At 32.8% G+C, this 26,054-nt stretch overlaps 8 protein-coding genes across 10 annotated transcripts in view; 6 read left to right on the forward strand and 2 right to left on the reverse strand.

Annotated features, from left to right (window-relative positions):
* Positions 1-4,148, forward strand: part of LOC124434632 (LIM domain kinase 1-like) — a 6,631-nt gene extending 2,483 nt beyond the window's left edge. The window contains 14 exon segments of the mRNA XM_046984519.1: positions 151-455; positions 1,026-1,106; positions 1,179-1,248; positions 1,395-1,481; positions 1,560-1,647; positions 1,760-1,863; positions 1,954-2,025; positions 2,582-2,727; positions 2,792-2,841; positions 2,976-2,991; positions 2,993-3,029; positions 3,403-3,450; positions 3,526-3,632; positions 3,902-4,148. Of these exon segments, the coding sequence (XP_046840475.1) occupies positions 151-455; positions 1,026-1,106; positions 1,179-1,248; positions 1,395-1,481; positions 1,560-1,647; positions 1,760-1,863; positions 1,954-2,025; positions 2,582-2,727; positions 2,792-2,841; positions 2,976-2,991; positions 2,993-3,029; positions 3,403-3,450; positions 3,526-3,632; positions 3,902-4,022 (1,332 nt within the window). The 3' untranslated portion in view covers positions 4,023-4,148.
* LOC124434630 (ras GTPase-activating protein 4-like) overlaps positions 1-4,989 on the forward strand; it is a 25,943-nt gene extending 20,954 nt beyond the window's left edge. Inside the window, exon 20 of the mRNA XM_046984517.1 lies at positions 4,778-4,989. Within this exon, the coding sequence (XP_046840473.1) occupies positions 4,778-4,812 (35 nt within the window). The 3' untranslated portion in view covers positions 4,813-4,989. The remainder of the gene's footprint in view (positions 1-4,777) is intronic.
* Positions 4,363-5,847, forward strand: LOC124434640 (tetraspanin-36-like). The gene is made up of 3 exons (XM_046984530.1): positions 4,363-4,446; positions 4,655-5,164; positions 5,313-5,847. Exons 2-3 carry the CDS (start codon positions 4,679-4,681, stop codon positions 5,793-5,795), a joined length of 969 nt encoding a protein of 322 aa, XP_046840486.1. The 5' UTR covers positions 4,363-4,446; positions 4,655-4,678; the 3' UTR covers positions 5,796-5,847.
* On the reverse strand, positions 5,828-7,902 carry LOC124434642 (2-aminoethanethiol dioxygenase-like). Of its 2 annotated transcripts, XM_046984532.1 has the most exons (9): positions 7,732-7,902; positions 7,158-7,348; positions 6,964-7,014; positions 6,796-6,836; positions 6,614-6,719; positions 6,483-6,531; positions 6,355-6,407; positions 6,204-6,261; positions 5,828-6,130 (listed from the first exon to the last, which is right to left on the reverse strand). In XM_046984532.1, exons 1-9 carry the CDS (start codon positions 7,837-7,839, stop codon positions 6,071-6,073), a joined length of 717 nt encoding a protein of 238 aa, XP_046840488.1. In that variant the 5' UTR covers positions 7,840-7,902; the 3' UTR covers positions 5,828-6,070. The 2 variants fall into 2 exon arrangements, with proteins under 2 accessions (XP_046840488.1, XP_046840489.1); XM_046984533.1 differs by lacking the exon at positions 6,204-6,261.
* A 104-nt stretch (positions 7,903-8,006) lies between these two features.
* LOC124434634 (replication protein A 70 kDa DNA-binding subunit-like) lies at positions 8,007-12,529 on the forward strand. The gene is made up of 23 exons (XM_046984522.1): positions 8,007-8,104; positions 8,264-8,317; positions 8,421-8,470; positions 8,550-8,584; positions 8,669-8,777; positions 8,845-8,975; positions 9,064-9,115; positions 9,192-9,281; positions 9,346-9,448; positions 9,533-9,601; positions 9,679-9,783; positions 9,880-9,967; positions 10,124-10,188; positions 10,271-10,339; positions 10,494-10,569; positions 10,664-10,745; positions 10,818-10,879; positions 11,173-11,234; positions 11,386-11,448; positions 11,514-11,624; positions 11,700-11,807; positions 11,879-11,962; positions 12,034-12,529. Exons 1-23 carry the CDS (start codon positions 8,072-8,074, stop codon positions 12,136-12,138), a joined length of 1,806 nt encoding a protein of 601 aa, XP_046840478.1. The 5' UTR covers positions 8,007-8,071; the 3' UTR covers positions 12,139-12,529.
* Positions 12,442-15,117, reverse strand: LOC124434635. Its single transcript, XM_046984523.1, has 8 exons — positions 14,854-15,117; positions 14,479-14,792; positions 14,234-14,375; positions 13,876-14,160; positions 13,526-13,801; positions 13,427-13,453; positions 13,126-13,243; positions 12,442-12,971 (listed from the first exon to the last, which is right to left on the reverse strand). The coding sequence occupies exons 1-8, from the start codon at positions 15,038-15,040 to the stop codon at positions 12,545-12,547; spliced, it is 1,776 nt and encodes a 591-aa protein (XP_046840479.1). The 5' UTR covers positions 15,041-15,117; the 3' UTR covers positions 12,442-12,544.
* A 196-nt stretch (positions 15,118-15,313) lies between these two features.
* LOC124434636 (probable ATP-dependent RNA helicase DDX52) lies at positions 15,314-20,532 on the forward strand. 2 transcript variants are annotated; one of them, XM_046984524.1, is made up of 18 exons: positions 15,314-15,413; positions 15,656-15,848; positions 15,938-16,032; positions 16,304-16,392; positions 16,473-16,569; positions 16,662-16,742; positions 16,935-16,997; positions 17,592-17,697; positions 17,870-18,012; positions 18,087-18,220; positions 18,387-18,477; positions 18,559-18,681; positions 18,799-18,834; positions 19,064-19,178; positions 19,322-19,397; positions 19,492-19,563; positions 20,129-20,221; positions 20,293-20,532. In XM_046984524.1, exons 1-18 carry the CDS (start codon positions 15,354-15,356, stop codon positions 20,330-20,332), a joined length of 1,707 nt encoding a protein of 568 aa, XP_046840480.1. In that variant the 5' UTR covers positions 15,314-15,353; the 3' UTR covers positions 20,333-20,532. The 2 variants fall into 2 exon arrangements, with proteins under 2 accessions (XP_046840480.1, XP_046840481.1); XM_046984525.1 differs by lacking the exon at positions 15,314-15,413 and having other exon boundaries at positions 15,839-15,848; positions 15,941-16,032.
* A 222-nt stretch (positions 20,533-20,754) lies between these two features.
* On the forward strand, positions 20,755-25,742 carry LOC124434637 (putative cysteine-rich receptor-like protein kinase 30). Its single transcript, XM_046984526.1, has 12 exons — positions 20,755-21,090; positions 22,003-22,492; positions 22,563-22,667; positions 22,738-22,874; positions 22,953-23,058; positions 23,775-23,933; positions 24,012-24,144; positions 24,225-24,514; positions 24,690-24,788; positions 24,881-24,955; positions 25,094-25,159; positions 25,354-25,742. The coding sequence occupies exons 2-12, from the start codon at positions 22,142-22,144 to the stop codon at positions 25,483-25,485; spliced, it is 1,653 nt and encodes a 550-aa protein (XP_046840482.1). The 5' UTR covers positions 20,755-21,090; positions 22,003-22,141; the 3' UTR covers positions 25,486-25,742.
* Positions 25,743-26,054: the final 312 nt, after the last annotated feature.

A 26,054-nucleotide genomic window follows, 5' to 3' on the forward strand; every position in this document is an offset into this window, starting at 1 on the left:
ATTAACCAGACAGATGTTTTTAACATTGTCCATCTCTGTTAAGTCTAGGAAGTTGTTTCGAGAGATTCAGTAGGAATTATCTCGTATGAATATATGTATGTATATTTATATTTATTGTGGTGACTTATTGTTTGTATTTTATTTATATAGCTTTCTCATATAATCTCAAATCCACAACGCGTACAAACACTTACGATAGAACGTAATAATGCAGTGAAGCAGCCCTTTAACTCGGACATAAAAATCTCGAAGAAAAAAGAAGTCTTGCCTTCAGCCATTTTGAGATCTCCTGTTGATCGTCAGTCATCGTTGGATCTCATAGGTAGCCCTGATTACGACCAAAAATACAAAAAACATTTAATGCCTTGGGATGAAGACACTGAGGACGGTTATGTTATAAACGGACAACGAAAAACACGGAAAAAACCTGAGAGGGCTAATTCCCTTCCACGAAGGTTGGTTGAAGTTATTTTGTTTGCTAATAGATTATTTTTTCAATGGAAAGAATTTAAATTTCTTCGTATTGTGGTACAGCTGAAAATAGTCGTTAATAGCTACTTTTTAAATTTCACATAAATAAGAACCGCTTAAGTAGCTATATATGTATGTTTTCGTAAATGTTATTATCAATTGTACTTTTGTTGGAAATCGACATGAAAAAGCATTGAAAATTAAACTTCGAAGATCGTCAATCGAATTTTGACAAGTTCTTGTTGATTGATGTTACACAAGGAAAGATCATAGGACGACATCAGAATAGGTCGTCAAACATCACATTAGCTTTAAAATGTTTTATCGTCAAACATTTCAGTTTCACTAAATTGAAGACGATCCCAACAGGCTTTCATGGATAAGTTTTCCTGGCATTGTAAATACATGATTTTTGATTTAGGACATTCACTTACATTAACAAAAAAAGCCACTTAAATAATGAAATATATCATCAGGACGTGTTTTGACCAAGTCATTTAATGAAGAGGATTTAGAAATCTTCTCAATCTCAATCATTTTCTCTCTCTATTTAGTAATTCAACAGACAACAATAATGTTATGAAGTGTAACTCTGTCTTGCATCGCTCACAGTCGGTCAGGACATCAGTCGGACAGTAAGACATTATTTGGTCGATTTTTTACATATTAGAAATCATTGATTGGTAAAACATGTTCATTGTATGTAGGGTTTTTCGTCCTTGTGACCTTATACTTGGCGAGGTTATTGGTAAAGGTTTCTTTGGTCAAGTTAGTAAGGTATTTTCTTTATTAACTACTTCATGTTATTCTTACGTGTGCGATGAAATTTATCGTTGTATTTATTGATTTATTTCTACATTTATGTCAATGATAATTTCTAAAATAGTTTTACAATCATCATTGCTTAATGTTATTTTGTCAAGGTTGTGCATCGAGGAACTGGAAAAGTTATGGTGTTAAAGGAGTTAGTAAGATGTGACGTAGCAGCTCAAAAACAGTTTGTCAAAGAGGTATCATTTTAATAACTCTGACTTCTTGGAAAGTTGACTGTTTTTCAAATAATCCTCGGCACTATTTTTATGTTTCAGGTAACTCTTCTTAAAACTCTTGATCATCCAAACGTGTTAAAATTTATTGGAATTTTGTATAAGAACAAAGTTCTCAGTTTTATCGCAGGTATGTCGTTAACAGGCTTGACGTCACTGACACCGGAATAACTTACTAATTAAAATATTTACTTCTAAATGCATAAAATATATTAAATATTTAGAATATGTTGAATATTTAGAATACATTGCTGGAGGAACGTTGCGAGGGATCTTAAAGGATCAAACACGAAATTTATCATGGTCACAAAGAGTGAAATTTGCCAAAGATATTGCCTTGGGAATGGTGAGATTTGTTTTGCGATCGTTAAAAATTATTTCTATTTTTAACATGATGCAAAGAATAGTATATTGATATTTATGTTTGTTTTTTCAGGATTATCTTCATAAAATGAATATCATCCATAGAGATCTCAAGTCCAAGAATTGTTTGGTCAGAAAAGATGAGGTATGTAGGAGTAAAGGTCCACATTTGTACATACATTGTAAGGGTTAAGGAGGGTATGAGGTGGATCAGAAGAGGTAAACGAGTGGGGGTTTCTTGTTTGTTTGTCTTTGACGTTGTTAACCTTATATTGTAACCATTGATTGTAACATCTTATTTATGTTGTTTTGAACGGGGATTCACAGGGATTTACATGGGGATTCACAGGGATTTACATGAGGATTCACAGGGATTTACATGGGGATTCACAGGGAATTACATGAGGATTCACAGGGATTTACATGGGGATTCACGGGGATTAACATGAGGATTCACAGGGTTTTACATGGGGATTCACAGGGATTTACATGAGGATTCACAGGGATTTACATGGGGATTCACAGGATTTATGAGGATTCACAGGGATTTACATGGGGATTCACAGGGATCTACATGGGGATTCACAGGGATTTACATGGGATTCTCAGGGACTTACATGAGGATTCACAGGGACTTACGAGGATTCACAGGGTATGACTATTGTTGTCGCTGATTATGTTGTTTACATGGGGATTCACAGGGGATGACAATAGTTGTTGCTGATTTTGGTCTTGCGGGAATATTGAGCATTGACGAAGAAGAAAACGGTACTGTTCAGGATCAAAACAACAACGGAAACAAATCACTTACTCATGTTCAAACCCGTCATACGGCACCAAAAAAACGGTAAGGTTGATACAGTTTTTAAATAGTTTTGGAAAAATTTTTAAACATTATTCTCTTTTTGTAGTACGACAATGGTCGGCTCTCCCTATTGGATGGCACCCGAAATGCTTCACGGTATACTTGTGTTAACTAGTTTTTGTAAAAGTGTGGGGAATTAAGTAAACAAAACAATAGAGTTATTGTTGGGAGAAGGGGAAAAGTAAATTGGTATTATTATTGTTTATTAACTGTGAAAAATTGCATTTCAGGGAATGCGTATGACGAACGTTGATATTTTCTCCTTTGGTATAATCGTTTGTGAGGTAATGTTAGGGTTAGAGTTAGGATTAGGGTTAGGGTTAGAGTTAGGATTAGGGTTAGGGTTAGGATTAGGGTTAGGGTTAAGGTTATAGTTAGGGTTAGAGGTGGAGATTCACGTTTCCTTGTTGCTGTTTTTTTTTGTACGGAGCTAAACATTTAAACCGACAGCTTGCATTACAATCTAAGACGTGTTGTTGCTTTGATAAAAATTTGCCAACCTGCAATTTCAATTAATTTATATACATACGTTTATTTTGTGGTATTTATGCACTTTTTTATTCCAAGCTGGAAATCAGTATTGAAAATAGTGTTCTTGTGTTTTATTAAAATTTTTATCATCATCATTATGTACAGTCGTCGTTTCATCCTTTGCAGATCATCAGTAGAGTTAAAGCTAGTCCTGATTTTATTCCTCGTACTAAAGTATGTCATTGAAAATGTTTCTTGGATGCTTTATTTTTGATATTGTTTTTATTTGTGCTATTTGCTGATTGTTAGACCTTTGGTCTCGATGAGTCGTCTTTCGAAGAAAAATTTTGTTCCGACTGTCCAAAAGCTTTTTATCGTATTGCATGTTTATCCTGTGATATGAATCCCAGTGACAGGTCAGTATCAAGATATATATACGTCATAACATCCCTCATTATCAGTCTTTTTATCTTATATCCATACACCCTTCATTATCCATCTTCATCTGTTATGTCAAATATTTTGGACTTGTAATCTTTAACATCGACCTGAATGGATGAATGCACTTTTGTGTTTATGTTGAACTTATAAAACGAAGTTACTGCTACCAGAACGATGTTAAGAGATTTTTTAAAAATGTGTTAGGGGTCTTTAGTAGAAAAGTAAAATGATTTTCTTTTTTTAGGCCAACGTTTGCTTCTCTCAGTTATTGGTTAGAAGCTTTGTTAGTTCATCTTGAAGTAGGAATGACTTTACCTAATGACGTTTCCTCTGTTCTTTTATCATCAAAATCTAAAAAGAAGTAACACATAGAGAATTACTTTTATATGATTATTTTTTAAATATGAATTTTAGAAATCTTAATCTATACATTCGCAACACACATTTTACATTAACGAAAACATTCGATTAAATATTTTCTTTCATTTGTAGAGAACAGCTTTAGCTAACTTTACTCTTTTTCTAACCGGTTTTTTTTTCTTTACACATCAAAAATTCAAAGTTCAACAATTTCAGGCAAACACAGAAGTGCCGTTGTTAGAGACCTGTAATTATTTTCTCATGCGTGTCAAATGTGTTTATTTTGACGGAAAATGAAATATATTTTAGTAAGATTGGCTTTTTAGTGCTTTCTCAATGTGTCAACCTTGGATTCGTCGAATATGTTCGTGCTAATGAATATAAAAGAAAATTTTAAGAATTATTGAGATGTTTACAATCGAGAAACAGGTGTGTAGTATATCTATATTACTAAACTTCTACGTTAATTGTAATCCCTATATGTATTTGATATGAACAAATAATTTAACATGTTTCTTTTGTAAATGAAAAAATCTTTTTGGGAATATGTCGTTAACTTCATTAGACTTATTTGCTTCACAGATTTTAAAAACTCGTCCTTTCTCCAACATCGTTAATATTTTTCTTGTCATTGTAGGCCAAGCGTTAATCTCAGCATACGATGAGTGAATCTAAAGCTGTGAAAAAGATATTTTATTTCTTTCTATTGCTCTCATTTTCAAGTAGAATTATCATAATATGTTTTACGGACCTTAAAGAGACGCCCATGGGAAAAATCGTACAATTAAAAGCTAGAATATATCCTTATAAATGGGAATTTCGTACAGGATTTCTGTTTCTTCTCTTATTTATAGTTGTCTTAGCATTCATATCTGTGAAGAAAGAATTACATAGAATTAATATCACTCTGGCTATCTTAGTGAGTATTTTGATAATATGTGAGATAGCCTTGGCAGTGAAGAACTTAAATTGGCAAAATGAAAAATCTCAAGTCATTAAGACACAAGGCGATGGTAACAAAATACTTCAGTCTTACGGGTTTGATCCAGTGACATCACATATCATGGATTATGTTCAGATAAAATATTCATGTTGTGGTATTGTGGACTATCGTGATTGGTTTACTACAAACTGGGCAACACGTGCTGTGAGTATGCTACCAAATCTACTTTATGGTAACAAAGCACTGAAGTTTACTGTATGGTTATCTGGGAGTCTTTGGTGGACTAGAGTTGTTGATTTATAGTAAAATGTCTCACCAAACGTAAAATAACTGTTTGTTTTGTCCATTTTAGATGAAACAAAATGCAGTGCCTGCATCTTGTTGCAAAATTTCTGGACCAGGCTGTGGGGATGATCTTGACATCAAGGATCCATTCGAGAACATATTTGTACAAGGTTGTACACAACTTTTATACTTCAGTACGACTCGTATGTATGATTATTATGGTGTTGGAATGGCCATGTTATTTTTAAATTGGTGTTTAGTGTTTACATGTATTATATTAGCTTGTACAGTAACATATAGCAGTGGTATAAGTCGAGATCAGTTTTTCGCTGGTGAGAAGCCAGAGAAAAAAGAGGAAAAGAGTGATAACAACGCTTCAAATAAACATGGTAGTGTTGATAAGCGAGCAAAAACAAGCGTGAAAAGGACTGGTGACGAACTTGACTTTGCTGAGGAAAATAAGGCTCCAAATGGAGCGAGGAATTTATTAATAGATAAATCTGACGAACAAATTAATGTTGAAAATCTCAATTTACGTGACGATCTTTAGCAAATTATCAACAATATAGAAGTTGAATAATATTTCTTTCCACATTGACAAATTTGTCGCACATTTATTTGATTTCCATCATTACATCAAAATAATGTACATTTACACCAATTTCTTATAATACACCATCAATATAACGATAAACAATTTATTCTTTATTCGACAATACAAAATTCATTAAATTGTCTTGATAAGAAGAATTGTAAAATAAGATACCAATGATGATGGGATAACCAACAACAATATAAACTTCTTTTATTCACCATCATCCTCCATTATCCTTCGTTACCGTTCTCTATAAGATCTTCTATCGTCACTTTGGGTCCTGTGTAGTTCTACAAAAATATTAAATTTAAGTTAAAAAAACTCTTTATATCAGCATCGTGGATGTTGTGAACATCGACAAACCTGCGAATCACAGAAAAAATCTGGTGGACAAGGTATTTCTTTTAAATATCGCAAGTTACTGGAGAAAATAATAAACATTTGTTGTCGTTGAAAAATTCTAAAGTATCAACATATATGTATCACTCGCACCTTTCGTTTAAACATTTCTCACCTTGATTCTTCGTTGGTCAAACAACATTTCTTATAATATATGCAATCACGACCCTAAAACATAAAATTATCGCAACATCATGATATTTCACGACTACATAAAAATGAAAACGTTGGATTTGATAATACCTCGTCGCTAGAGTATGGTGGACCAAGAATATCAAGAAAAGCAGCTGGGCTGGAAAATGTTTGATGATAAGATAATTAAAGATAAAGAAAATGATTATATAAAGTGTCGTATCTTCTAAAGAGTTTCTTACCCGCTAACGGCTGAAATACTGTGTAAGTTACCATTACATGGTGTAACGGTACAAAGAACTGATTTACTATCAAATTGATGTTTCCCTTGATACAGAAATTTTTCATCTTCATCATAAATAAACAATATAAATAATAAAATTGTTGATTTCATCATAATAAAGAGGACAAATCATTTTCTCACATTCATCGTTTTTGGAAATTATTCCGTTTGTGTCCTGTTCGCTAGAATTAAAATCGTTCATTTGAATAAAACCTTTTTAACGTCACAAACAATAAAACAGTAATGTTATTGTTTTGTTGTAAAACATCGTCGTTTTGTATAGCGTATACATTAACAATTTAAAAAAACCTTTTCAAAGGACTGTACATTTCAACTTCAATTTGCCCATACAAAACTTTGCTAAAAATAAAAAAAATCGCGTGAATAGTTAAAGGTCAAAGGTTTATAACATAAGAGTTCAATGTTCCGCTTATGACTATATGACATATTGAAGTGAAATGTAAGATAATCCATGAGAAAAAAAATGAAAAACATTTCTGTACCAAAATCCATACATTCCAGGGTGATTGTGCAATGGCAGTCTGCATCCGTGATCCACAATAAATATGGCCATTGAAAAATATGAACAATCAATAATGTTTACATGCGTAACTGGAGCAAAGTGATGAACGAAAGATCTTCTTCTGGTGTTTGGTCTTGATAAATTCACATCGTTAACGGTGATGGTCGACATCTATCAACAAAACAAAACACAGTGAATAATCTTTCCAATTGTATAATAAAAAAACAAGAATTCAAGATATATTGGTACTTCAATTAAGAATAATGACACATAATATATTATATTGAATTTCTTTCGCTGAAACAGATCAAATAAAATTGGATAAATGTAATATAACAAAAAAAGAGGACATGATAATTCTTCTTGAGTGTAATTGTGGAATGTAATCTGAGTATTGACTTAAAATTTATATCAAAGATACAAATAAAAGCACGAAATACTATTTTTTACAGATAATATAAAAATAAAATGACTCGTAAAACTATAAGGCAAAGTTATAAATGTATATTTACTAATAGGGATAACATAAACATAGTGTATAATGGCGAACAAACCATCTCTTTTAATGTGTCTAAATTTTCCTTTGTTGGCGGTTTTTCAACACTTCTAAACGTCTTGAAAGCTTGTCTTGCCAGCTTTTGAATGTTAGCCATATCAACCATTCTTCAACCTTGAAATTTTCCCAACGACGTTCATCATTCTCAAACAAAACGTAGTAGTCTTTGATAACAAACCGGAAATTACAAGCCAGACCGGAAATCTCTTTTGCCTTACCCGTTCCCAGGCTGGCGCCATATTTTGAAGTTATTTTGCTTTTATTTTGGCGCAATTTGGCGGGAGAAGTCTTAACGGTGCTGAAAGTTTTGTGCGAAATTGTTTTTTTTCTGTTTAAAAATGCCAGTTCCTTTAACGGAAGGTGCGATTAAGGTAGGTAAATCATATAGCATCGCTTAGAATGGGTCAAAAAAACGTTTTGAGGCGAATCTGTGATGCTTTATTTATCAATATTTGTGTATGCTACAGTATGTACGATTTTTTACCAATAGTAAATGGAGTTGTAAATAATGAATGATCTTTGTTTTGCAGGAGATTATGATGAATCCTAACAATCTTCCCAAGAATCCTATTCTTCAGATTCTAGTAAGTTGCTTTTTGTGGAAGAATATCCTTATTGAAACAAATATAGATCACTATATTTGTTGTGATCAGAGAATACTTTGTGTAAACTTTAATGTTTCTTTAGGGACTTAAGAAAGTTGGTCAGGGGCAATCAAACCCAAATGATCGATACAGGTGTATTATTGTCTTGGTAACCATGGTTTTTACTATTCATATTACTAATTGATTTTAAACTATGTATTCATTCCTTCAGAATGGTTTTGTCTGATGGAATACATGCCCATACTTGTACGTTGTCAATATTTCATTATTTTTAATGTTTGTTGTTCATTTTAATGGATGATATATTATCAACATAACTTCTCCTCTTAGGTGCCATGTTGGCAACACAACTTAATCATATGGTTAATGAGAACGAGATAGAAGCAAAAGCTGTAATTCGTTTGGATAAATATATTTGCAATGTTATCCAAAGCACAAGGTATGGTTTTTAGTTTGTCTGTGTGTCATTTCCTTGTAGATATTTTCATATTCCTTTTGGTTGCTAGGAAAGTATTGATATTACTTGGTGTAAGTGTGATTCAAAAAGCATCAGCATCTGAACGGTATGGTGAGCCAACTCCATATGATGAATCGAAAATAAATACAGCAAATAAGCCTACTGTTCAAAAAAGTCCTGGTGAGTTATCTATAAACTAGTTCTATTTTTGAAGATGTAAGATGAAGATGTATCTTGCTAAGCAATTTGTTTTATTTTTTTTTTATAGTTAAAAAAGATCATTATACTTCAACAAGTCTTGGTAGCTCTCATTATGCGAAGTAAGTTTACAATATCAATAATCGTTTGCATGTAAAATATGGCATAAAGAATTACAGTTTTCTTTTATTTATAAAGCAATCAAAGAAGTGCTGGTGGCCCACCGAATCAGAATAATAATATTGGAAATGTTTATCCAATCAGCTCATTAAACCCATATAATAGCAGGTTTGTTGCAAAAATGAAATAATGAAATTTTTGTTTTGTTTCACTATGAAATGTTGTGCATTAGGTGGACAATTTGTGCACGTGTCACTTCAAAGTCCACCATAAGAGAATGGTCTAATTCACGTGGTAATGGTCGTCTTTTCAATGTTGAACTTATCGATGAATCTGTGAGTAAAGTTAATTTAGTGTGAATTATTAAATCTGCCATTACTAGTATATATTTTTGAAAAATTTTGACATTAATGTTGTAGGGAGAAATTCGAGCAACATGTTTTACTGATCTTGTGGATAAATTCTATCCTAAACTTGAACAAAACAAGGTTCCCAAGTTTCTGTTCTTTATTGTTTAAATTTTTTTTGTTCCCCAACTGCTGAAATTTTGTTTTTGTCTTCCAAGGTATATTACATTTCAAAAGGAAGTGTGAAGCCTGCAAACAAAAAGTATTCGTCTATCAAGAATGACTATGAACTCACTTTCAATCATGATACATCTATTGAACTGGTGAGCTTGTAGGAATATAAAGACTGCATGAAGAAAATTACTTTGTCACATGCATTGTCGTTTGAGAATTTAATATAAATGGTTGTATTTTTTTAGTGTACTGAATCTAAAGATCTTCCAGTCCTACAATTTAACTTTCTGAATATTGCTAATATTGAAAAAATTGAACCTGATCAGTTAGTTGGTATGTCAGATGATTTATAAGCCGTACACAAGTAAACTACGTACACCAAACTTAAGATTCCCATGGTTTATGTATATTTTATAGCTGAGATTTTTCTAGAGGAGTAATAAACTTAATTTTAAGTGATTTGACTTTGAAATGTAATTTCATCTTTAGATGTTATTGGTGTTTGCTCAGATATTACAGATGTTGTTGAGATTACAACTAGAGCAGGAAAACAGGTGTGATACTACTCTGTAAGATAACAGAACGTAGAAAAAGTGTGTTTCATGAAAAGTCAACATACTATTTTACCATCTATAGGTTGCCAAACGTAATTTACAGATCATGGATAAAACTGCTTCCATTACGTGCACTCTCTGGGGTCATGAGGTAAATATACATATAAGCATATTTTGTTCTTAACATTTCTGATTTCTCACCCAACATTTTTTAAATTTTAATAAAGTTCAATGCCAAGGATGTGTTTCAAACGAAGGAAACAAATTGTAGTTTACTTAGCATTTTTAAACTTTGATTACTGTAGGCCCAGTCTCTTGAGCAATATGTTGGTTCAAATCCCATAATTGCAATCAAGGGAGCCAAAGTTTCAGATTTTAGTGGTGAGATCAGAATTCATTGTCATTTATCAATCAGCAAATTTTCCCCTTGTTGTACTTTATAATATCTTGTTAATGTACATTTGATGTTATTCAGGAAAGTCAATCAGTGTCCTCAGCTCAAGTGCCATTCATATAGATCCAGATAATGTACAAGAATCTTTTGAACTTCGTCAATGGTATGTCTCAAGTCTCATGCCTAAATTGTTAGATATTATTTTATTAAGTTTCTCAAAAACATTCTGTTGCAGGTATGATACGGAGAGCCACGAAAACATCAATTCAATAACAGGCCAGCGAGGTGAAGGAAAAAGTGAGTACTTATGTGGATATTTGATGAACTTAAATAAGGATAATTGTTGATTAAACAATCTACATATTACTGGTGACATATGTATAGAAATTTGGTCCAGATAAATTTGTTGGCATTCTTTCCCTTACAAACCATACAAAAGTCATTCCTAGAGTGTAAACATCCTCGCCAGTTTTCCTTGGGATGTGCACCCTTTCTCCATATTGAACTTTTGTGAATCTAATTCTTTCTTGTTTGAAATAAATTCTTTCTTGTTTTGTGAATCTAATTCTTTTTTTTGTAATTCTTTCTAGTTACAAATGTTTATAAACATGTCGGTGAAATTGCAGAATCTCTTCAAGGAATGTCTGACAAGGTTGAAAAAACACCACTACTTACACGTATACCTTTTGTGGAAGGTTTTCATAGATTTAAAATGAAAATGCACCTTATAATTATATATGTGATGTTTTTTAATCATGGGTATTTTTTCAAAGAACTAATTTACGTGTTGGTTTTTTTTCAAGCCGGAGTATTTTAGTGTTATTGGTGCAGTTACATATATCAAGAAAGAAAATTGTCTTTACAAGGTGGATTGATGTTGCGATAAATCTTTCTTTGATCAAAACTTGTTCTAATCTGTTATTTTGCTTAGGCTTGTCCTAGAAAAGACTGTAACAAAAAAATCATTGAAGATGGTGAACGATATATTTGCGAGAAATGTAACGAGACTTATTCAAGCTATAAATACCGTCTCTTATTAAAAGTAAGCAATAAACAATATGTTCACATTGAAGTACAAAATTCTTGTGTTGATTATTTTTATTTGTGTGTTGTTCAGTTCCTTTTTGTAGATGGTTCTGGTAAGTATTGGGCGACTTGTTTTCAGAATTCTGCTGAATCACTTCTCGGAATGACGGCGGAGCAAGTTGGCGAGCTGATGGAAACGGTATGTACATACAGTTTTAAAAGTTTGCACTTAAATTTATTGATCGTTTGACTTTTTTTGTTTAATTTCAGAACGAGAAACGATTTGACCGTTTATTCGAACGTGGCTTCAGACGAGGTCATTTTTGTGTACGAGCGAAGATTGACAAATTTAACGTAAGTATCAAAATGTATAACTTATTTACAAATTTTATCAAAGCATGAAGACATCGCGTTGTCTGTCATAGGAGGAAGCGCGCTTGCAATGTACTTTTGATAAAGTTCTGCCGATCAACTACAAAAAGGAAACAAGACGTTTGATGCAGGAGTTAGACCAAATGATTGATAGTTGAATACTGATACTGGCGTGCTGATCACGTGTCACGAATATTGCTCACGAACTGTAAAGTCATCTCCAAGTTGAGGGTTTGTTATCAAGGGTTGTACCCTTTATTATAATACTACGAAGGAACTACAAGTTTTGTTTGATTTCACGGACATGGTAAATAGCAATCACATATGTGATAATTTTTGGTCACGCGATGAATTCATGTTGATTGTGAGATCGTGAATTTTTTTTTCATTTGGGTTGATGATGTTTGATTCATGTATTTCGTGTAAAATACTTTAAAGTTGCGATGTAAAAAAAGACGGTGTGTTTCTCTGCGATTATTTGCACAAGATTCCGCTTTGTAATTAATTTTGTTTTACAGATGTTGACCTTACATTCATACCATACAGTTATAACTGTTTAAATATCTAAACATAAGTAATATTCTCAGTCTCTGTTGACATATTCACAACCTGCTCATCTAATGTATAAATGGCTTCTTCAGGATTTAGTGTGCTATAAGGCTTTGCTGCTTGATTTGTTTGCGGCTTTAGGTGTGAAAATGCTATTTTATTGTTGGAGATGTATAAAGGATCGACGCCGGAATCATAAATATTCTCGTTGTTTGTGTTTAACCTTTCATTGTCAATGTCCAAATGTGTCCCATATAAATTCTCCGTCGTCGTTTGATGGTCGTAGATATCCTGTTCATTGATTATGTCATTGATTGTTATTGGATGGTTGTAGATGTCCTCTTTATTGCTTATGCCATCGATTTCGTCTGTTTTGTTCTGATTCCTTTTGTTACCAGACTGGTATTCTGTTGACAATGTGATCTTGGAGCTTGTCAGTTTTCTAAACAGAAATTTGTTGGATGTCATCACTGATGAAAGATGACGTATGTATAACGATGTCCTGATATATTTTCCTCCTCAAAATGCTCAAGGTAGACTCTAAAATACCGTGAAATCAAGTACTTCATATTACACATAGCCAATTAGTTCTTCACCTTAAATTGGCGACAAAGTTTTTAAGTATGATCCCTTTAGCAGCGAGGATTACTATGACAACGAGAATGATGAAGACAGAGCCACATGTTATTGCAATGATGAGAGAGATTGCAACTTCTTGAAGATAAAATAAAGAGAAAAAAATATATAGATAAATTTTAAGGACAACGTGCTACTGGTTTTCTCGAACGAACTTTTCTGTTACTGAGAATGAAAATCGTTCGAATGAGTGAGTGTGATACTACGAATGGGAGACTGGAGGAGAGAGATTTGTAGCATATATAAAACAACGTAACTTACTTTCTGCTGGCGTATATTTCAATACTCCTGATATAAAAAGAAACGAAAGATAAGGTCATTTGTTAGTTATGTGCTTCTATTTTATTTCTTCTAACCTACCGCTTGTGGCTCTTCCTGCAGGACCAACTCCTTTTATTGTTTGTGCCTGAATTTCCACAACTGTTTCTCTTTGGAATTTACCTCTTAACACATACCATGTTTGGGAGCCTGGTACCGTTGTACGTTTATCACATTGTTTATTTTTCTTTGGAAAGCAGATGATGTATGCAATTATGACTCCATTTCTACTTTCTTCATGTGGTGGTGACCAAGATACATTTAAGGATTTATCACTCAAAAACTTAAATGAAATTTGAGTTGGCGATCCTGTTGGAGCTATATGTATGTATGAAGCAATATTCAATTACATTGGCTCCATATCGAGCGATGTTATGACTCTAGATCAATACCTGACGCGAGAGTTCTGAAATGACTCACTCTTGGCAAGCCCTCGCCAAGTTGACTAACTCCTGAGATTTCTACGCGATATTTCGTGTAGGGGAGGAGGTTGTGCATGACCATGCTTGATGTAAACGTACTTTTGAACACCATAGATGTTGATTTAAAATATTTGCTCTTCCAATACCTAATGTGATACTTTGTGATTGGTTCATCTCCTGGGTTTGGTGCGGACCACGTGAGCACAGCTGATCTCGCTTGTTCTTGTATTAATACTGTCGGATAATGTGGGAGTTCTAAAGAAACGAGTCACAGATTTTGCACACGATATAAGCAAGTTTCATTTTGTTACAACTGTTGTATACGTACGGTATCCGCAAATTTCCACCCTCATGCAGGCAATACCTCCCCAACCCAGTGGGATAAAGCGAATAAATTTGGCTCTAACTGCACTGTCTAGAGATCTTATTTGAATGTTTTCATTTCCAGATGCTGTGTTTCCTGCGATGATCTAAAGATGAAAAGGATTTTCCAAGTTATTTTTTTCTCTTTGAACATTATTTCATGCGATGACTTTCGTAATGATTTGTCATAATATCTTTCGTCCGTTTTACCTTTTCGCCGTTTACAGTTGCGTTGTTCCAAGTGTTAGCATCGAGACTGAACATCAATCTGTATGATGTCACGTATTCGGCATTGTTTGTTCCTCCCAAAGTAGCGACCGCTGACACAAGGAATAGTCGTGGCACTTCGATCTCAAGGTAGTTCGTATAGTGTATGTTGACGGCGTCAGGCAGGCACCAGGCTGAAGTTGATTTAAGACGTGCATGATTTGGTGGTTTATTTGGACTTGATGATGGAGCACTGAACGACCAATCATGTACTAGATTGAGATCTGCGGACACGATAGGTTTCTTACACACATCACCTAAAACATAAAAAACGTATTAAAAACGTATTTTGATTTGTTTTATTGATAATACACTTACACTTCACTGTCACGTCTTGACTGTGTCTACAATTTGCAGCACCTATAGTGTTTTTTGGACAATCCATAATTGTTGCTTCGTTCCCTTTACAAGCGACGCCATCTAACCAAATACGTCCAGTTCCTGGATATTCCTTATTGAGCGCACGACCTTGTTCTAAGCCCAGTTGTTTGCACACAACATTCATATTATTGACATTCTCCTTCCAACCATTGTTACAAATTGTGCCCCATTCTCCTTGATGATATACCTCTACGCGGCCTTCTAAGGGTACATTTGATCCAACCAAACGAATGTTTTTGTTTCCTTAAATTATGTAATCAATAAGTTAGATAATATGTGTTTTTATCTAGCAATGCATCTTTTAAATTTAAAATGTGATTGACTTGCCTTCTGCGAAATGCAATACACAAACAAGCATGAATTGAAAAATTCTTTTGATTTTCCTGTTCATACCCTTCACGATAATTTTATTTTACTTCTCATGATGATCTAGGACGATGGGGGTGTGTTTACCGCTTATGACGTCACTGATTGCGCATATTGTTGCCTACTCGCAGGTAAGAAACCTAAAACATCATCGATTCATCACACACTATATTGAGAATTACATAAAGTAACAGTTATTTTTCCAACATGGTCGACGCTTATGATTTATTTCGACGTTTGAGTTTCGGAGCCAAATTAAGCCGAAGAAGATTAGACAAAAGCTTTAAAAGTGTAAAGATTGTTTTTTATTAATTAAAATTGCTTTCCTATTGCTATTCGTGGTTTTAAGATAAGGAATTACTAAATATTGTAGGATGAGAAAGATAGACCTTCTAATGTTGAATTTGATGATGGGGAAGGAAATGTGAGTGATGTTCTTGATTTTTTTGGCGATAAAAGCTCTAAACTGTTTATGAATGAAGAAAAAACTTTCGATAACTTACAAAAACTGAAAAGTAATGAGAAAATTGAGAAACCTCCGAAAAGGAATAAAAAGCGGAAAAGAAGTGAGTAGCATTTTTATATGCACTATAAATTTCCTTGTGGAGCAACTTGTTTGAAAATAGTTTGATATATTTGTAAATTTTCACTCTAGAAGTTGTGAATTCAGAAATGGAATTTGCAGAGAGTATGAGTGTCAAAAAGGTGAAGAAAAACGAAAAAAATTTGTTGGAATTGCATAAAGAAAAGGTATCATACTTAATCTTATCATTCTTATGTGGAAATAAGAAGGTTTTGAGCTTTAACTTTTACTAAAACATCCCCTAACAGAAAAGCAATGCATTTTAATGGAATTATTGCTTAAAACAGTCCAATTATATATATAGGATTGTTGCATTAACCATGGTTATCCGAAAACAATTATCCATAATGGAAATTGTAATCTTATAATTTACAATTATACAAGTAAAAGGGAATTGTTTATATACTCCTCTTTGTTTTTCCTTGTCTTTTAATTCAGGTGAATGCTTTACGAAACAGAAACCACATTTCTGTAAAAGGTGCTGATATTTCAGATCCAATTGAATGTTTTACAGAACTAGATTTAGAGTAAGTATACACAAGACCATGTGTTTGTATTTGTTGTACTCACAATAAAACATGAACTAAATTTGTATCTTTTATCGTAGGTACTCCTGTCCTCAATATATTTTAAATAATATTCTTGAATCTGGCTATACAAAACCCACTCCAATTCAAATGCAAGCCATACCACTTATTCTTCAGGTTCGTGTACATATTTTTTACATGATTTTATTTACATTATTAACATGCTTTACTTGCTAGCATTAAGTAATTATCAGTTTTATACTTTAAAGCAACGTGAACTGTTGGCTTGTGCTCCAACTGGTTCAGGAAAAACTGCAGCTTTTATTTTACCAATTCTTTATCATCTTAAGGTAAGATGATATAAACATTTCTTTCTCCCCTACTCCAATTCTTAAACAAAACGTTGTGTAAACAGATCATCTGCTCCATTGCTACATATATACATTTATATTCCTCCATACCCCTCATCCTGTACAAATAAATTATTTAAAGAGATGTTTTTGCAAAGAGATGTCTTCACAAAGTATGTATATTTTTCTCAGGAATCAATGAAATGTGGGTTTAGATGTGTCATTCTTTCTCCAACAAGAGAACTGGCTCAGCAAGTTTGTTTCATTTATATCTATTTAGTTCAGGCTATTTATTTTTATTAATGTTTACTGGGATTAATGAGCGTAAATAGACGAAAACTCTTAAGGGCAAGAACAGTTCCCTATTTTAGTCTAAATTCAAGCATATGCATAATAAAAAGGTACAGACGTGGCACTAGATGCGAAAACAAGCAAATATTCAAAAAGATGCCTTCACAACAATAATGCAGCTCAACCTATTAAAATTTTACAGTGCAATTTAAGTTTGTGACCATTTCTTATCTTAAAGCGTCTTTGCATGTACTTCATCACCAAGAAAAAAATGTTGGCCGCTTAAAAATGAATTAAAACGAATTTAGTTGTAGTGCCGAATCCTCACCCTAATTAACACACTTCCTAATTCTCGTCCAAGTACTAACCATGAAGGATTCATGAAATTGAGGATCATATTTTGCATGAAATTAATACGAGAAGTGTCCCTTCCCATTGAAAAGTTCCTGGTTAGTGCTGCAAAAATTCCAGCTATAGTTGGCAGCCATTTTAAACCTTTAATTAAATATAATTCTAAGGTTTCTTCTTTACATTGATCATATTGTTTTTTCTTTTTAGATTTATCGTGAATGTTTGCATCTTTCCAAAGGAAAAGCATTTAGAATTCATATTTTAACTAAGGCGAAAGAACAAAACTTTGGACCAAAGTCAAACAAACATTTTGGTAATGTGTCCAACTTTATTTAATGCCTGTTGGTAAAGGAAGATACATCTAAATTAGTGTATAAAAAGACCTTTAGAATTTGACATATTGTGATTCACTCTCAGTGCCTAACGTTTTCAACATGTTTATTTTACAATGTATGTGTGTAAAATTATTGTTAATTATTTTCAAGATATTTTGGTGACAACACCAAGTCGTCTAGTACACCTTCTCCAACAGACTCCATGTGCTATACAGTTAGAAAATGTTGAATGGTTGATCTTTGATGAAGCAGACAAATTGTTTGAAGAAGGCAAAAATGGATTTAGAGATCAAGTGATGTTTTCATAAAATTTTAAAAACAAATGCGCTTGATTAAGCTTTACATATGCATGCTTTTGTCTCTTTAGATTTCAACCATATATCAGTCTTGTTGTAATACTAAAGTGAAAAGAGCATTGTTTAGTGCAACATTATCCAATGGCATTGAGGAATGGGCAAGAACGCATTTGGATAATGTAGTTCAAGTTACTGTTGGTGTTAGGTATGTTTAAGAAACGGTTGACATGTGATATATATGGTGTATGGTGAGAACCAGTAAATGTAGTATGAATAATTTAGTCTGAATACGTAAACGCTACATAACTATTGCTCTTTGATAAAAAGTAAATGTTTTATCATGATGTTTACTTCTTAATTTTCTTTTCCAGAAACTCAGCAACAGAAACAGTAGAGCAAGAATTGTTGTTTGTTGGTCAAGAATGTGGAAAATTAATTGCTATTCGTGATATTATACATAAAGTACAAAAATATATGATCATGTTGTTGTTTGTTTGATACATATGTCTTCATGTTAATTTTTTTTTTTGTCATATTTTTCAGGGGTTTGAACCACCAATGTTGTTATTTGTTCAGTCTAAAGAACGAGCAAAAGAATTGTTTCATGAACTTATTTATGATGGACTCAATGTAGATGTCATTCATTCAGACAGAACACAAAGCCAGGTTTTTTTGTTTTTTTACAATTAATAATTATTCACACATATATGTACATGTACTTTTCTTCACCATATTTCTAACTGTTAAGATGAAATACTTAAAATGATTTCTTATTTGCTTTAGCGTGACAATATTATAAAATGTTTTCGAACTGGCAAGGTAAGATATGAAGGCAAACAGTGCAATGTTATTGTAAAAAATAATGATGTTCCATCGATTAGTTGGGAATTAGATATCATTAACAGAAACACCAAATTTACCACTAGGAATTTCTGCACCAAAAATCCTGGCCACGTTGACTCTATTTTCCTTTCCACATCCATCACCTTTTGTATTTATTTCGGAGTATATCGTTAGGAAGATAATCTAAAAATTTGGCATTGTTTAGATTTGGGTTTTAATTTGCACTGAACTAATGGGCCGTGGAATTGATTTCAAAGGTGTTAATTTGGTTGTAAATTATGACTTTCCAACGACATCTGTGGCATATATTCATAGAATTGGTACGTATCCTTATGAATCAAGTTGTATCATGTATAATGACCCTCCTGCACCCACTTTAAACAAAGTTAAAGTTGTGAGCCTCTCAGTAAATTCATGTCCTTGTCAAGATTGAACATCATGATGAAAAACCAGTAAATTTTAGGTAGAACAGGTCGTGCTGGGCGGCGAGGAAAAGCAATTACAATTTTTACTGAAGATGATGTAGGAAATTTAAGAAGGTAATTGTAAAATTAAAATCATCTATTGTTAAAACTAATATGATCACATTTTCTCAAGTTCAATTTTTCAGTAACAAATGTTTCTTCTTTGTAGCATTGCAAATGTTGTTAAATCTTCTGGTGGTAATGTTCCTGATTGGATGTTAAAGTTAAAGAAACAGACAAGGTATGTAAGTCTTTTGTGTGGATAGTATATGTACATAGTATGTATATTGTGTGGATAGTATATGTACATAGTATGTATATTGTGTGGATAGGAATGGTACATACCCCTCCTGTGTCTCATTTGGCCATGGCTAGGAATGGTACATATTCCTCCTGCACCTGGCCATGGCTAGGAATGATACATATTCCTCCTGCACCTCACCTGGCCATGGCTAGGAATGATACATATTCCTCCTGCACCTCACCTGGCCATGGCTAGGAATGATACATATTCCTCCTTCACCTCACCTGGCCATGGCTAGGAATGGTACATATTCCTCCTGCACCTCACCTGGCCATGGCTAGGAATGGTACATATTCCTCCTGCACCTCACCTGGCCATGGCTAGGAATGGTACATATTCCTCCTGCACCTCACCTGGTCAAGACTAGATGTGGTACATTCCCCTCCTGCACCTCACCTGGCCAAGACTACAGGTGGTACATACCCCTCCCCCAAATCATTTTGGCAAAATCCATCCCAGCTTAGGAGAGAATGAAATAAATTATTTTTGATCGCTTCTTCAGAAAAGCCAGTAAAAAACTATCGAAGCAACCTGTGAAAAGAAAGAGTATAAAAACGACAACGAAATATGATTTATATCAAGCTAAGAAAAAAAGGTTTTTGTTTACATGGTATTTTTTTTTCATTACTTAATCGTTTATGACCATCTTTAATTTGCCTTTTGCAGAGAAATGGTAAAAAGCTCAAAACGAAAAGCTAGTCAATAAAATGGAAATTGTAGCCATTCCGATTATCAAATTTATCGCATCAATTATAGTGTTCACGTGAAAAGAACATGGTTTAAGGTTTTAGATGATGTAATGTTTGCCTACACAAAACACATCTCTTGTAGTACTGTACTTGGGCTTTTTTGGAAACGACCGGAAGCTATTAATAAAGACAGATTTCTTGACTAAAATCTATAAAATTCGGCGCTCATCGTTTGTTTTGACCATTAGGTCTTCTCTTGAATTATTTTAATGTTATTTGATATGTTTTTGAACCATTTTATGGCTTATTACCACAAGAAATATTTTTCGGTTGCCGTTCAGTTCATTCTTGTGTAAATACTTTGCACGGATCCGATATTGTTCTTGTGCTTTTCCTAAAATGCGGGGCGGTCTTGATCGATTTAGAAGGGCTTCATATGAAAGAATATTTTTAGAAGGGCTTCGCCGTTCGCGAGCCTTTACTGTAAAAACGAAAGAGACGAAGGGAAAGGAGTTTCTTCATGGCCCCTACGAGGGGATCTAATCTTCCTGTCTGTGAAGAACGACAATGGAGTCGTGAGGCCCCAAGTGATGTTCAAAAGAACTACATCGAAGCAATAGCGAAAATGTTGCTTTAGTTAACAGATCGGCGACATTAGTCGCAAATTCGACGAAGGAAAATGACGACCACCAAGTCTTTCCGTATAAACTTGAGGTACTTCCAAAGAAGATTTATCTTGAGAGTGAACCTTTGGAACAAAATTTATTTGAACAGGGTAAGCTGTATTTATATTGATCATATAAATTCTTTTCAAAGGAATGTTTTGAAGTTGTTTGATGGGGAAGTACAAATTATGAATTCGTTCGCGAACAAGAATAAACATTTTAGAATTACTTTCATTTTTAAGAATAATTTGCTGCCTTGCTTATTGCTTCACGTTTACTTGGTGTTTTGTCCTTAGAAGATCATTTTTCTTGTTCTACTACCAAAGACGTAAAATTTTTCGCACATTTTTGCCTTCCGTGTTCAATGATTGACATACCATGAAATCATTATGAAACAAAATTTGGGATTTAACCTTATAAAACAAAGCAAAACGTCGGAATTTTCTACCTTATAATACGCTATGATTATGTTTGTATCATTTGAGATTGATGCGAATATGTTTAAAGTGGAAATTTTAACGTTAGCTTACTTTCATTATTAACATCACAGTTTAAACGCAATTACATTTTTTTACATAGTTAAGTATTTTGATCAATTCTATTTTAAATTAATTAGCATAAACTTTCCTTCTTTCTTATTTCTCATTGCATAAAGAAATCATTCTATCAGAATTACATCAAACCTAGTTATCACTAAAATGTATGTTATTAGCCAAATGATGGCAAGGCCATATAATGAAATCAAGTTTCCATGATTTATTTACTGTATTCAAAAACCCTACCATACAAATGATATATCTTTTGTTAAATAAGTATAAGAACATTACAGCTAACTTTTGTAGCTTGTCATTACATATCTTCATGGTATTGCCAACCGAAGCTTGCATGAATATTGAAATGATGTCTCCAATTATATGCATTGTTATTAATGATCAAAATTTTACAATTTAACTTGTTTGTCCTTATCAAAATTGTGTGGTAATAAACATTTGAAATATTAATGAAAATTGTGACATTTATAGTCTCAAAGGATGATATCCAGTTAAATCATAACTTTGGGGCACCTTCTTGTCTTGGAGATGGAGATGAATTTGCTGTGGCTCTTCCTGAGAAATTATTAGGAAAAGGAAAAAACGAAAGAAAAGTAAATGTAGCCACAAGATGCTTAATAAACGACATAAACCCACATTTGTTCCAATACCAGTCATGTCCCTGGATGAGTTGCACATTACCGACTCGCCGTCAAAGGTTTTGGAAAATGACAAAATTAATGGAAAATCATTTGGTCTACATAACCATGTAGCACATAATGATGGTAAAAATGATACAAACAATAAAAATATACAAATGTGTTCAAAACCACCAGCAATAAATGCTGTATCAACTGGTAAAGTATGTGGTGCAACAACACGTGGATCTGGTGGTTGTGGGGACAATGGTGATAGTGATGATGGACATCGTAAACCACCTTGGAAACCACCAGATAATGTACCTACAGAAAACACGAAACAGGTAAAATAATCTACTTAATTCTCAGTGGCATGTTTCAATTTTTTTAATTTAAAATTAATATCTATTCTAGGTTCGTGAACCAACTCCTGAATCAAAAATTTGTCTGATTTTAAATTGTCACATTAACCATTATAACTTCCATGGCAAACCTGAAGATTGTGGTAAATGTCGGCGAGTATGTGATTCATTGTGTTTGAGTTTTTAATTCAGATAGATATTTAAAACTTTAATTTGTTAATTCTTAGGTTGAAACATCCTTGATGAGGCACTATTTTGATGAAAATAATTGTCAATGTGCATGTAATCAATGTTTAATTTGGACAGACGTTCTCAAGTACCATGTTAAACGTTGTCAAATAAACAACTGCAAAATATGCGAGAGGTATATATCATTTTTTTGATATGATACGTAAGAAAAAAGGTTTTGATATGTAGCTATTCAAAATTCAATGTTGTTTAGGACAAAGCTAGAAGCGGTTAAAGAAAGGCCTGTAGTGTATACCCAACATACAATTTCAAAATCATTTGTAACAAATGTTAACAAAGATGACTTGATCATTTGGAAGGTATAGTAGCATATGTTAATGACTTAGACATGTACATTGTATTTTTAAGGTTATTTAATAAGATGTTTGATATTTAAGTTATTCTATATTCCGGGGTATAACTTGTTGAGCATTAATAAACATTATGATTTGGAATAAGAAACCTACTCCAAATACAAGGCCCGTGTTCAACTCAATGTTTTGGAAACAAACAAGACAGTTTTTCATACGGTAGTAGTTGGAATTTATTGCAAATTCATCATCAGACTCAGTGATATCACAACTAATTTCTCTATATTAAAAGCAGATGAAGGCAATGGCATTGTTCTATTCCAAACAACTCAATCCTCTTACTTCTAATGAATTTACTCTTACTGATTTGTTTGATGCCATCTACAACATTCCTAAAACTTTATTTAGGGAAGGCTACCTATTCATTTAGTTTGATGTTGTATTTTTCTTTACCAACATGCTTAAAGTCTGATGATAAATTTGCAATAAATTTGAACTATTACTGTATAAAAGACTCTTTTGAGGAACTCAGATATTGAGTTGAGCAAGGACCTTTTATTTCGAGTATGTTTCTTATTGTACTTCATAAAATTGTGGGTAGGTAATGGATTTCAAAATTGTTTTACCTGACATTTTATGTAAATAGTCAATGGTTAAAGTTTACAGATTAATCAATTTTTTAGTGGAAAACTACTCTCATTGTTTTTTTTTATGTTTTTTTGAAGAGTGAAACTGTTCCTGAGGATATAATGCACTTCAAAGACTACATAATGTACAGTGATTCCTTTGACAAAGGTGGCCATGGATCTATCCACGATATTTCTATCTCTTATGAAAATCAACTGAAGTACTTTAAAAAGTGTGTCAACATAGTGGTAAAAAAGGTAAATGAATTAAAATATTTTTGGAATTGATAATTACTTGTTATATCAGTACCACCGTAATGTGTAATATATTTTTAGACTGATACAATGGGTGAAGATGAAAAGCAAATGTTGTGTCAAACAACAAAACATCAAAATTTGGTTGCCACTTATTTAGTGACACAAAAAACATCTCCGTCAAAACATTATCTCATCTTCATGGAAAAGTGCGGTATGTCCTAAATTGCATTATTTGTATTTAAAGATGTTTAAAATATTTTTTTGTTACTTGTTGATCATTTTTTCATTTAGACATGTCATTAAAATCTTACATGAAAGCATTGCTTCAAAAAGGAAAAAGGCTTCAGTTTTATGAGGCAATGTATTATTGGACACAGATTATGGATGTGATTAAATTCCTTCATTTTCGTCGCATCCCTATTATACATAGGGACATAAAGGCTGAAAATGTTTTACTGTGTATTGAAGATAATCTTGTTAGGGCAAAACTAGCAGATTATGACACAGTTAAGCTATTACACAATGAGTTCACTCAGCCTGGTCTGGTGGCCAAAGGAACTCATGGTTTTGTGTCACCAGAGGTATGAACTTATTGGAGAGTTTGGTATCTTTTTCGTTTTATCATAATTTTTATTTGAAGTATTTCTCAAAAGCTAAACTAAATTTTTCTGATTTTTTTTTAAATTTTACTGCAATCTGTTGAAGTCTATATTTTAAAAATTTATTGAAGTGAATGTTTGTTTTGGTTTTCTGAAGGTTCAAAGACAATTACCACATGGTCGTCCTGCAGACATTTATAATGCCAATATGTTTTTGCTTCAAATAATTTTCCCAAAAAAATTCTTTGAAATGCAGGTTAGTGAAGTTCTCCAGTTGCAGAAAGTAAACTAAAGTAATGTGAAGCTATCCTGATTGTTTGATTAATATCAAATGTTTTTAATTTTAAGAAAGCTATCAAGGATTTGAACTTTAACTATAACTGGCATGATGCTATTGAACATATAACAAAGGATTTTGTTGATGTATGTATGAAACCTTTTTGTGCTCAGTTGTTGGACTTTAGTTATTCTTGATGCATTTTATTTGTTGATGAGAATTTCACTTTTTAACTGCTGGTTTTAAGAAATAGTATCACAGAAGTACTTAAAATTTTTGTTTAGCTTGCTATTACAGAATTATCAAAATTGGACAGTGATTTGGCATCCCTTGTAACTCATTGTTTGAATGTACGTTGACTGTTTTTTATGTTTTAATTTAAATTTAAAGTGTAAATATCTATCAATTATATGAGGTCTTTCCTTCAAGAAATATCACACAGAGATCTTTTTTCTATAGGGTGATAATTAATTCTTAGCTAAGGCTTCAAGATTAAATTTGGGCTGCATTTCATTTATGTATAGTTTTAAATTTTTTGTTTTAGAAAGAACCAGAAAATCGACCAACTGCTGCAGAAGTTTTGAAAGACAAAGCTTTTGTGAAATATTCAAACCAACAGATAAACATGCATGAAATTGTTGAGTTTTTTAACTCCATGAAAATGTCTAGTGATTGACAATGAAATTAAAATTAATTGTATTTCATGTATTTACATTGCTGTAAACTTAGATTTCTCTGGTTTTATTGGGTTTGTTAGCAATATGAAGTATTATTGATTATGTAATGTTACACTATAATATTATTGCATGAAGTATTGATCTTATCTTAGCACATGTTATGTTTTACGGGAAGCCATGAACTATTTTTCTATTAATTAAATTTCTATTCTATGTATTCCTGTTTTCTGATTATAATGAATCACTCAAATATCAACAGGGTTTATTTATGTTTCAGGTATCCTCGTAACTTTCCCCTAAAATTGTAAATATTTTGCTAATATTGTTGTTTTTAAAGTCCTAATTTTTACAGTTTACGAAAAATGTTAAAATTTAACGTAATGATGAAGTGATATTTTCAAAGCATCTTTGACTCTGAAGATGACTACCGCTAAGGATGTCGAAACGCCAGTCAACATCAACAAAAACCGTCCTTCTCAGGACTATACCAACCTGGACGATCTACATTTACAAACATGTAAAATTATGTTTGCATTAACCCATGCATTAACCTTGCATAAAGGCAAAA

Source organism: Xenia sp. Carnegie-2017, unplaced genomic scaffold (genome assembly GCF_021976095.1).
Source record: "Xenia sp. Carnegie-2017 unplaced genomic scaffold, XeniaSp_v1 HiC_scaffold_14, whole genome shotgun sequence".
Lineage (NCBI taxonomy): Eukaryota > Metazoa > Cnidaria > Anthozoa > Malacalcyonacea > Xeniidae > Xenia > Xenia sp. Carnegie-2017.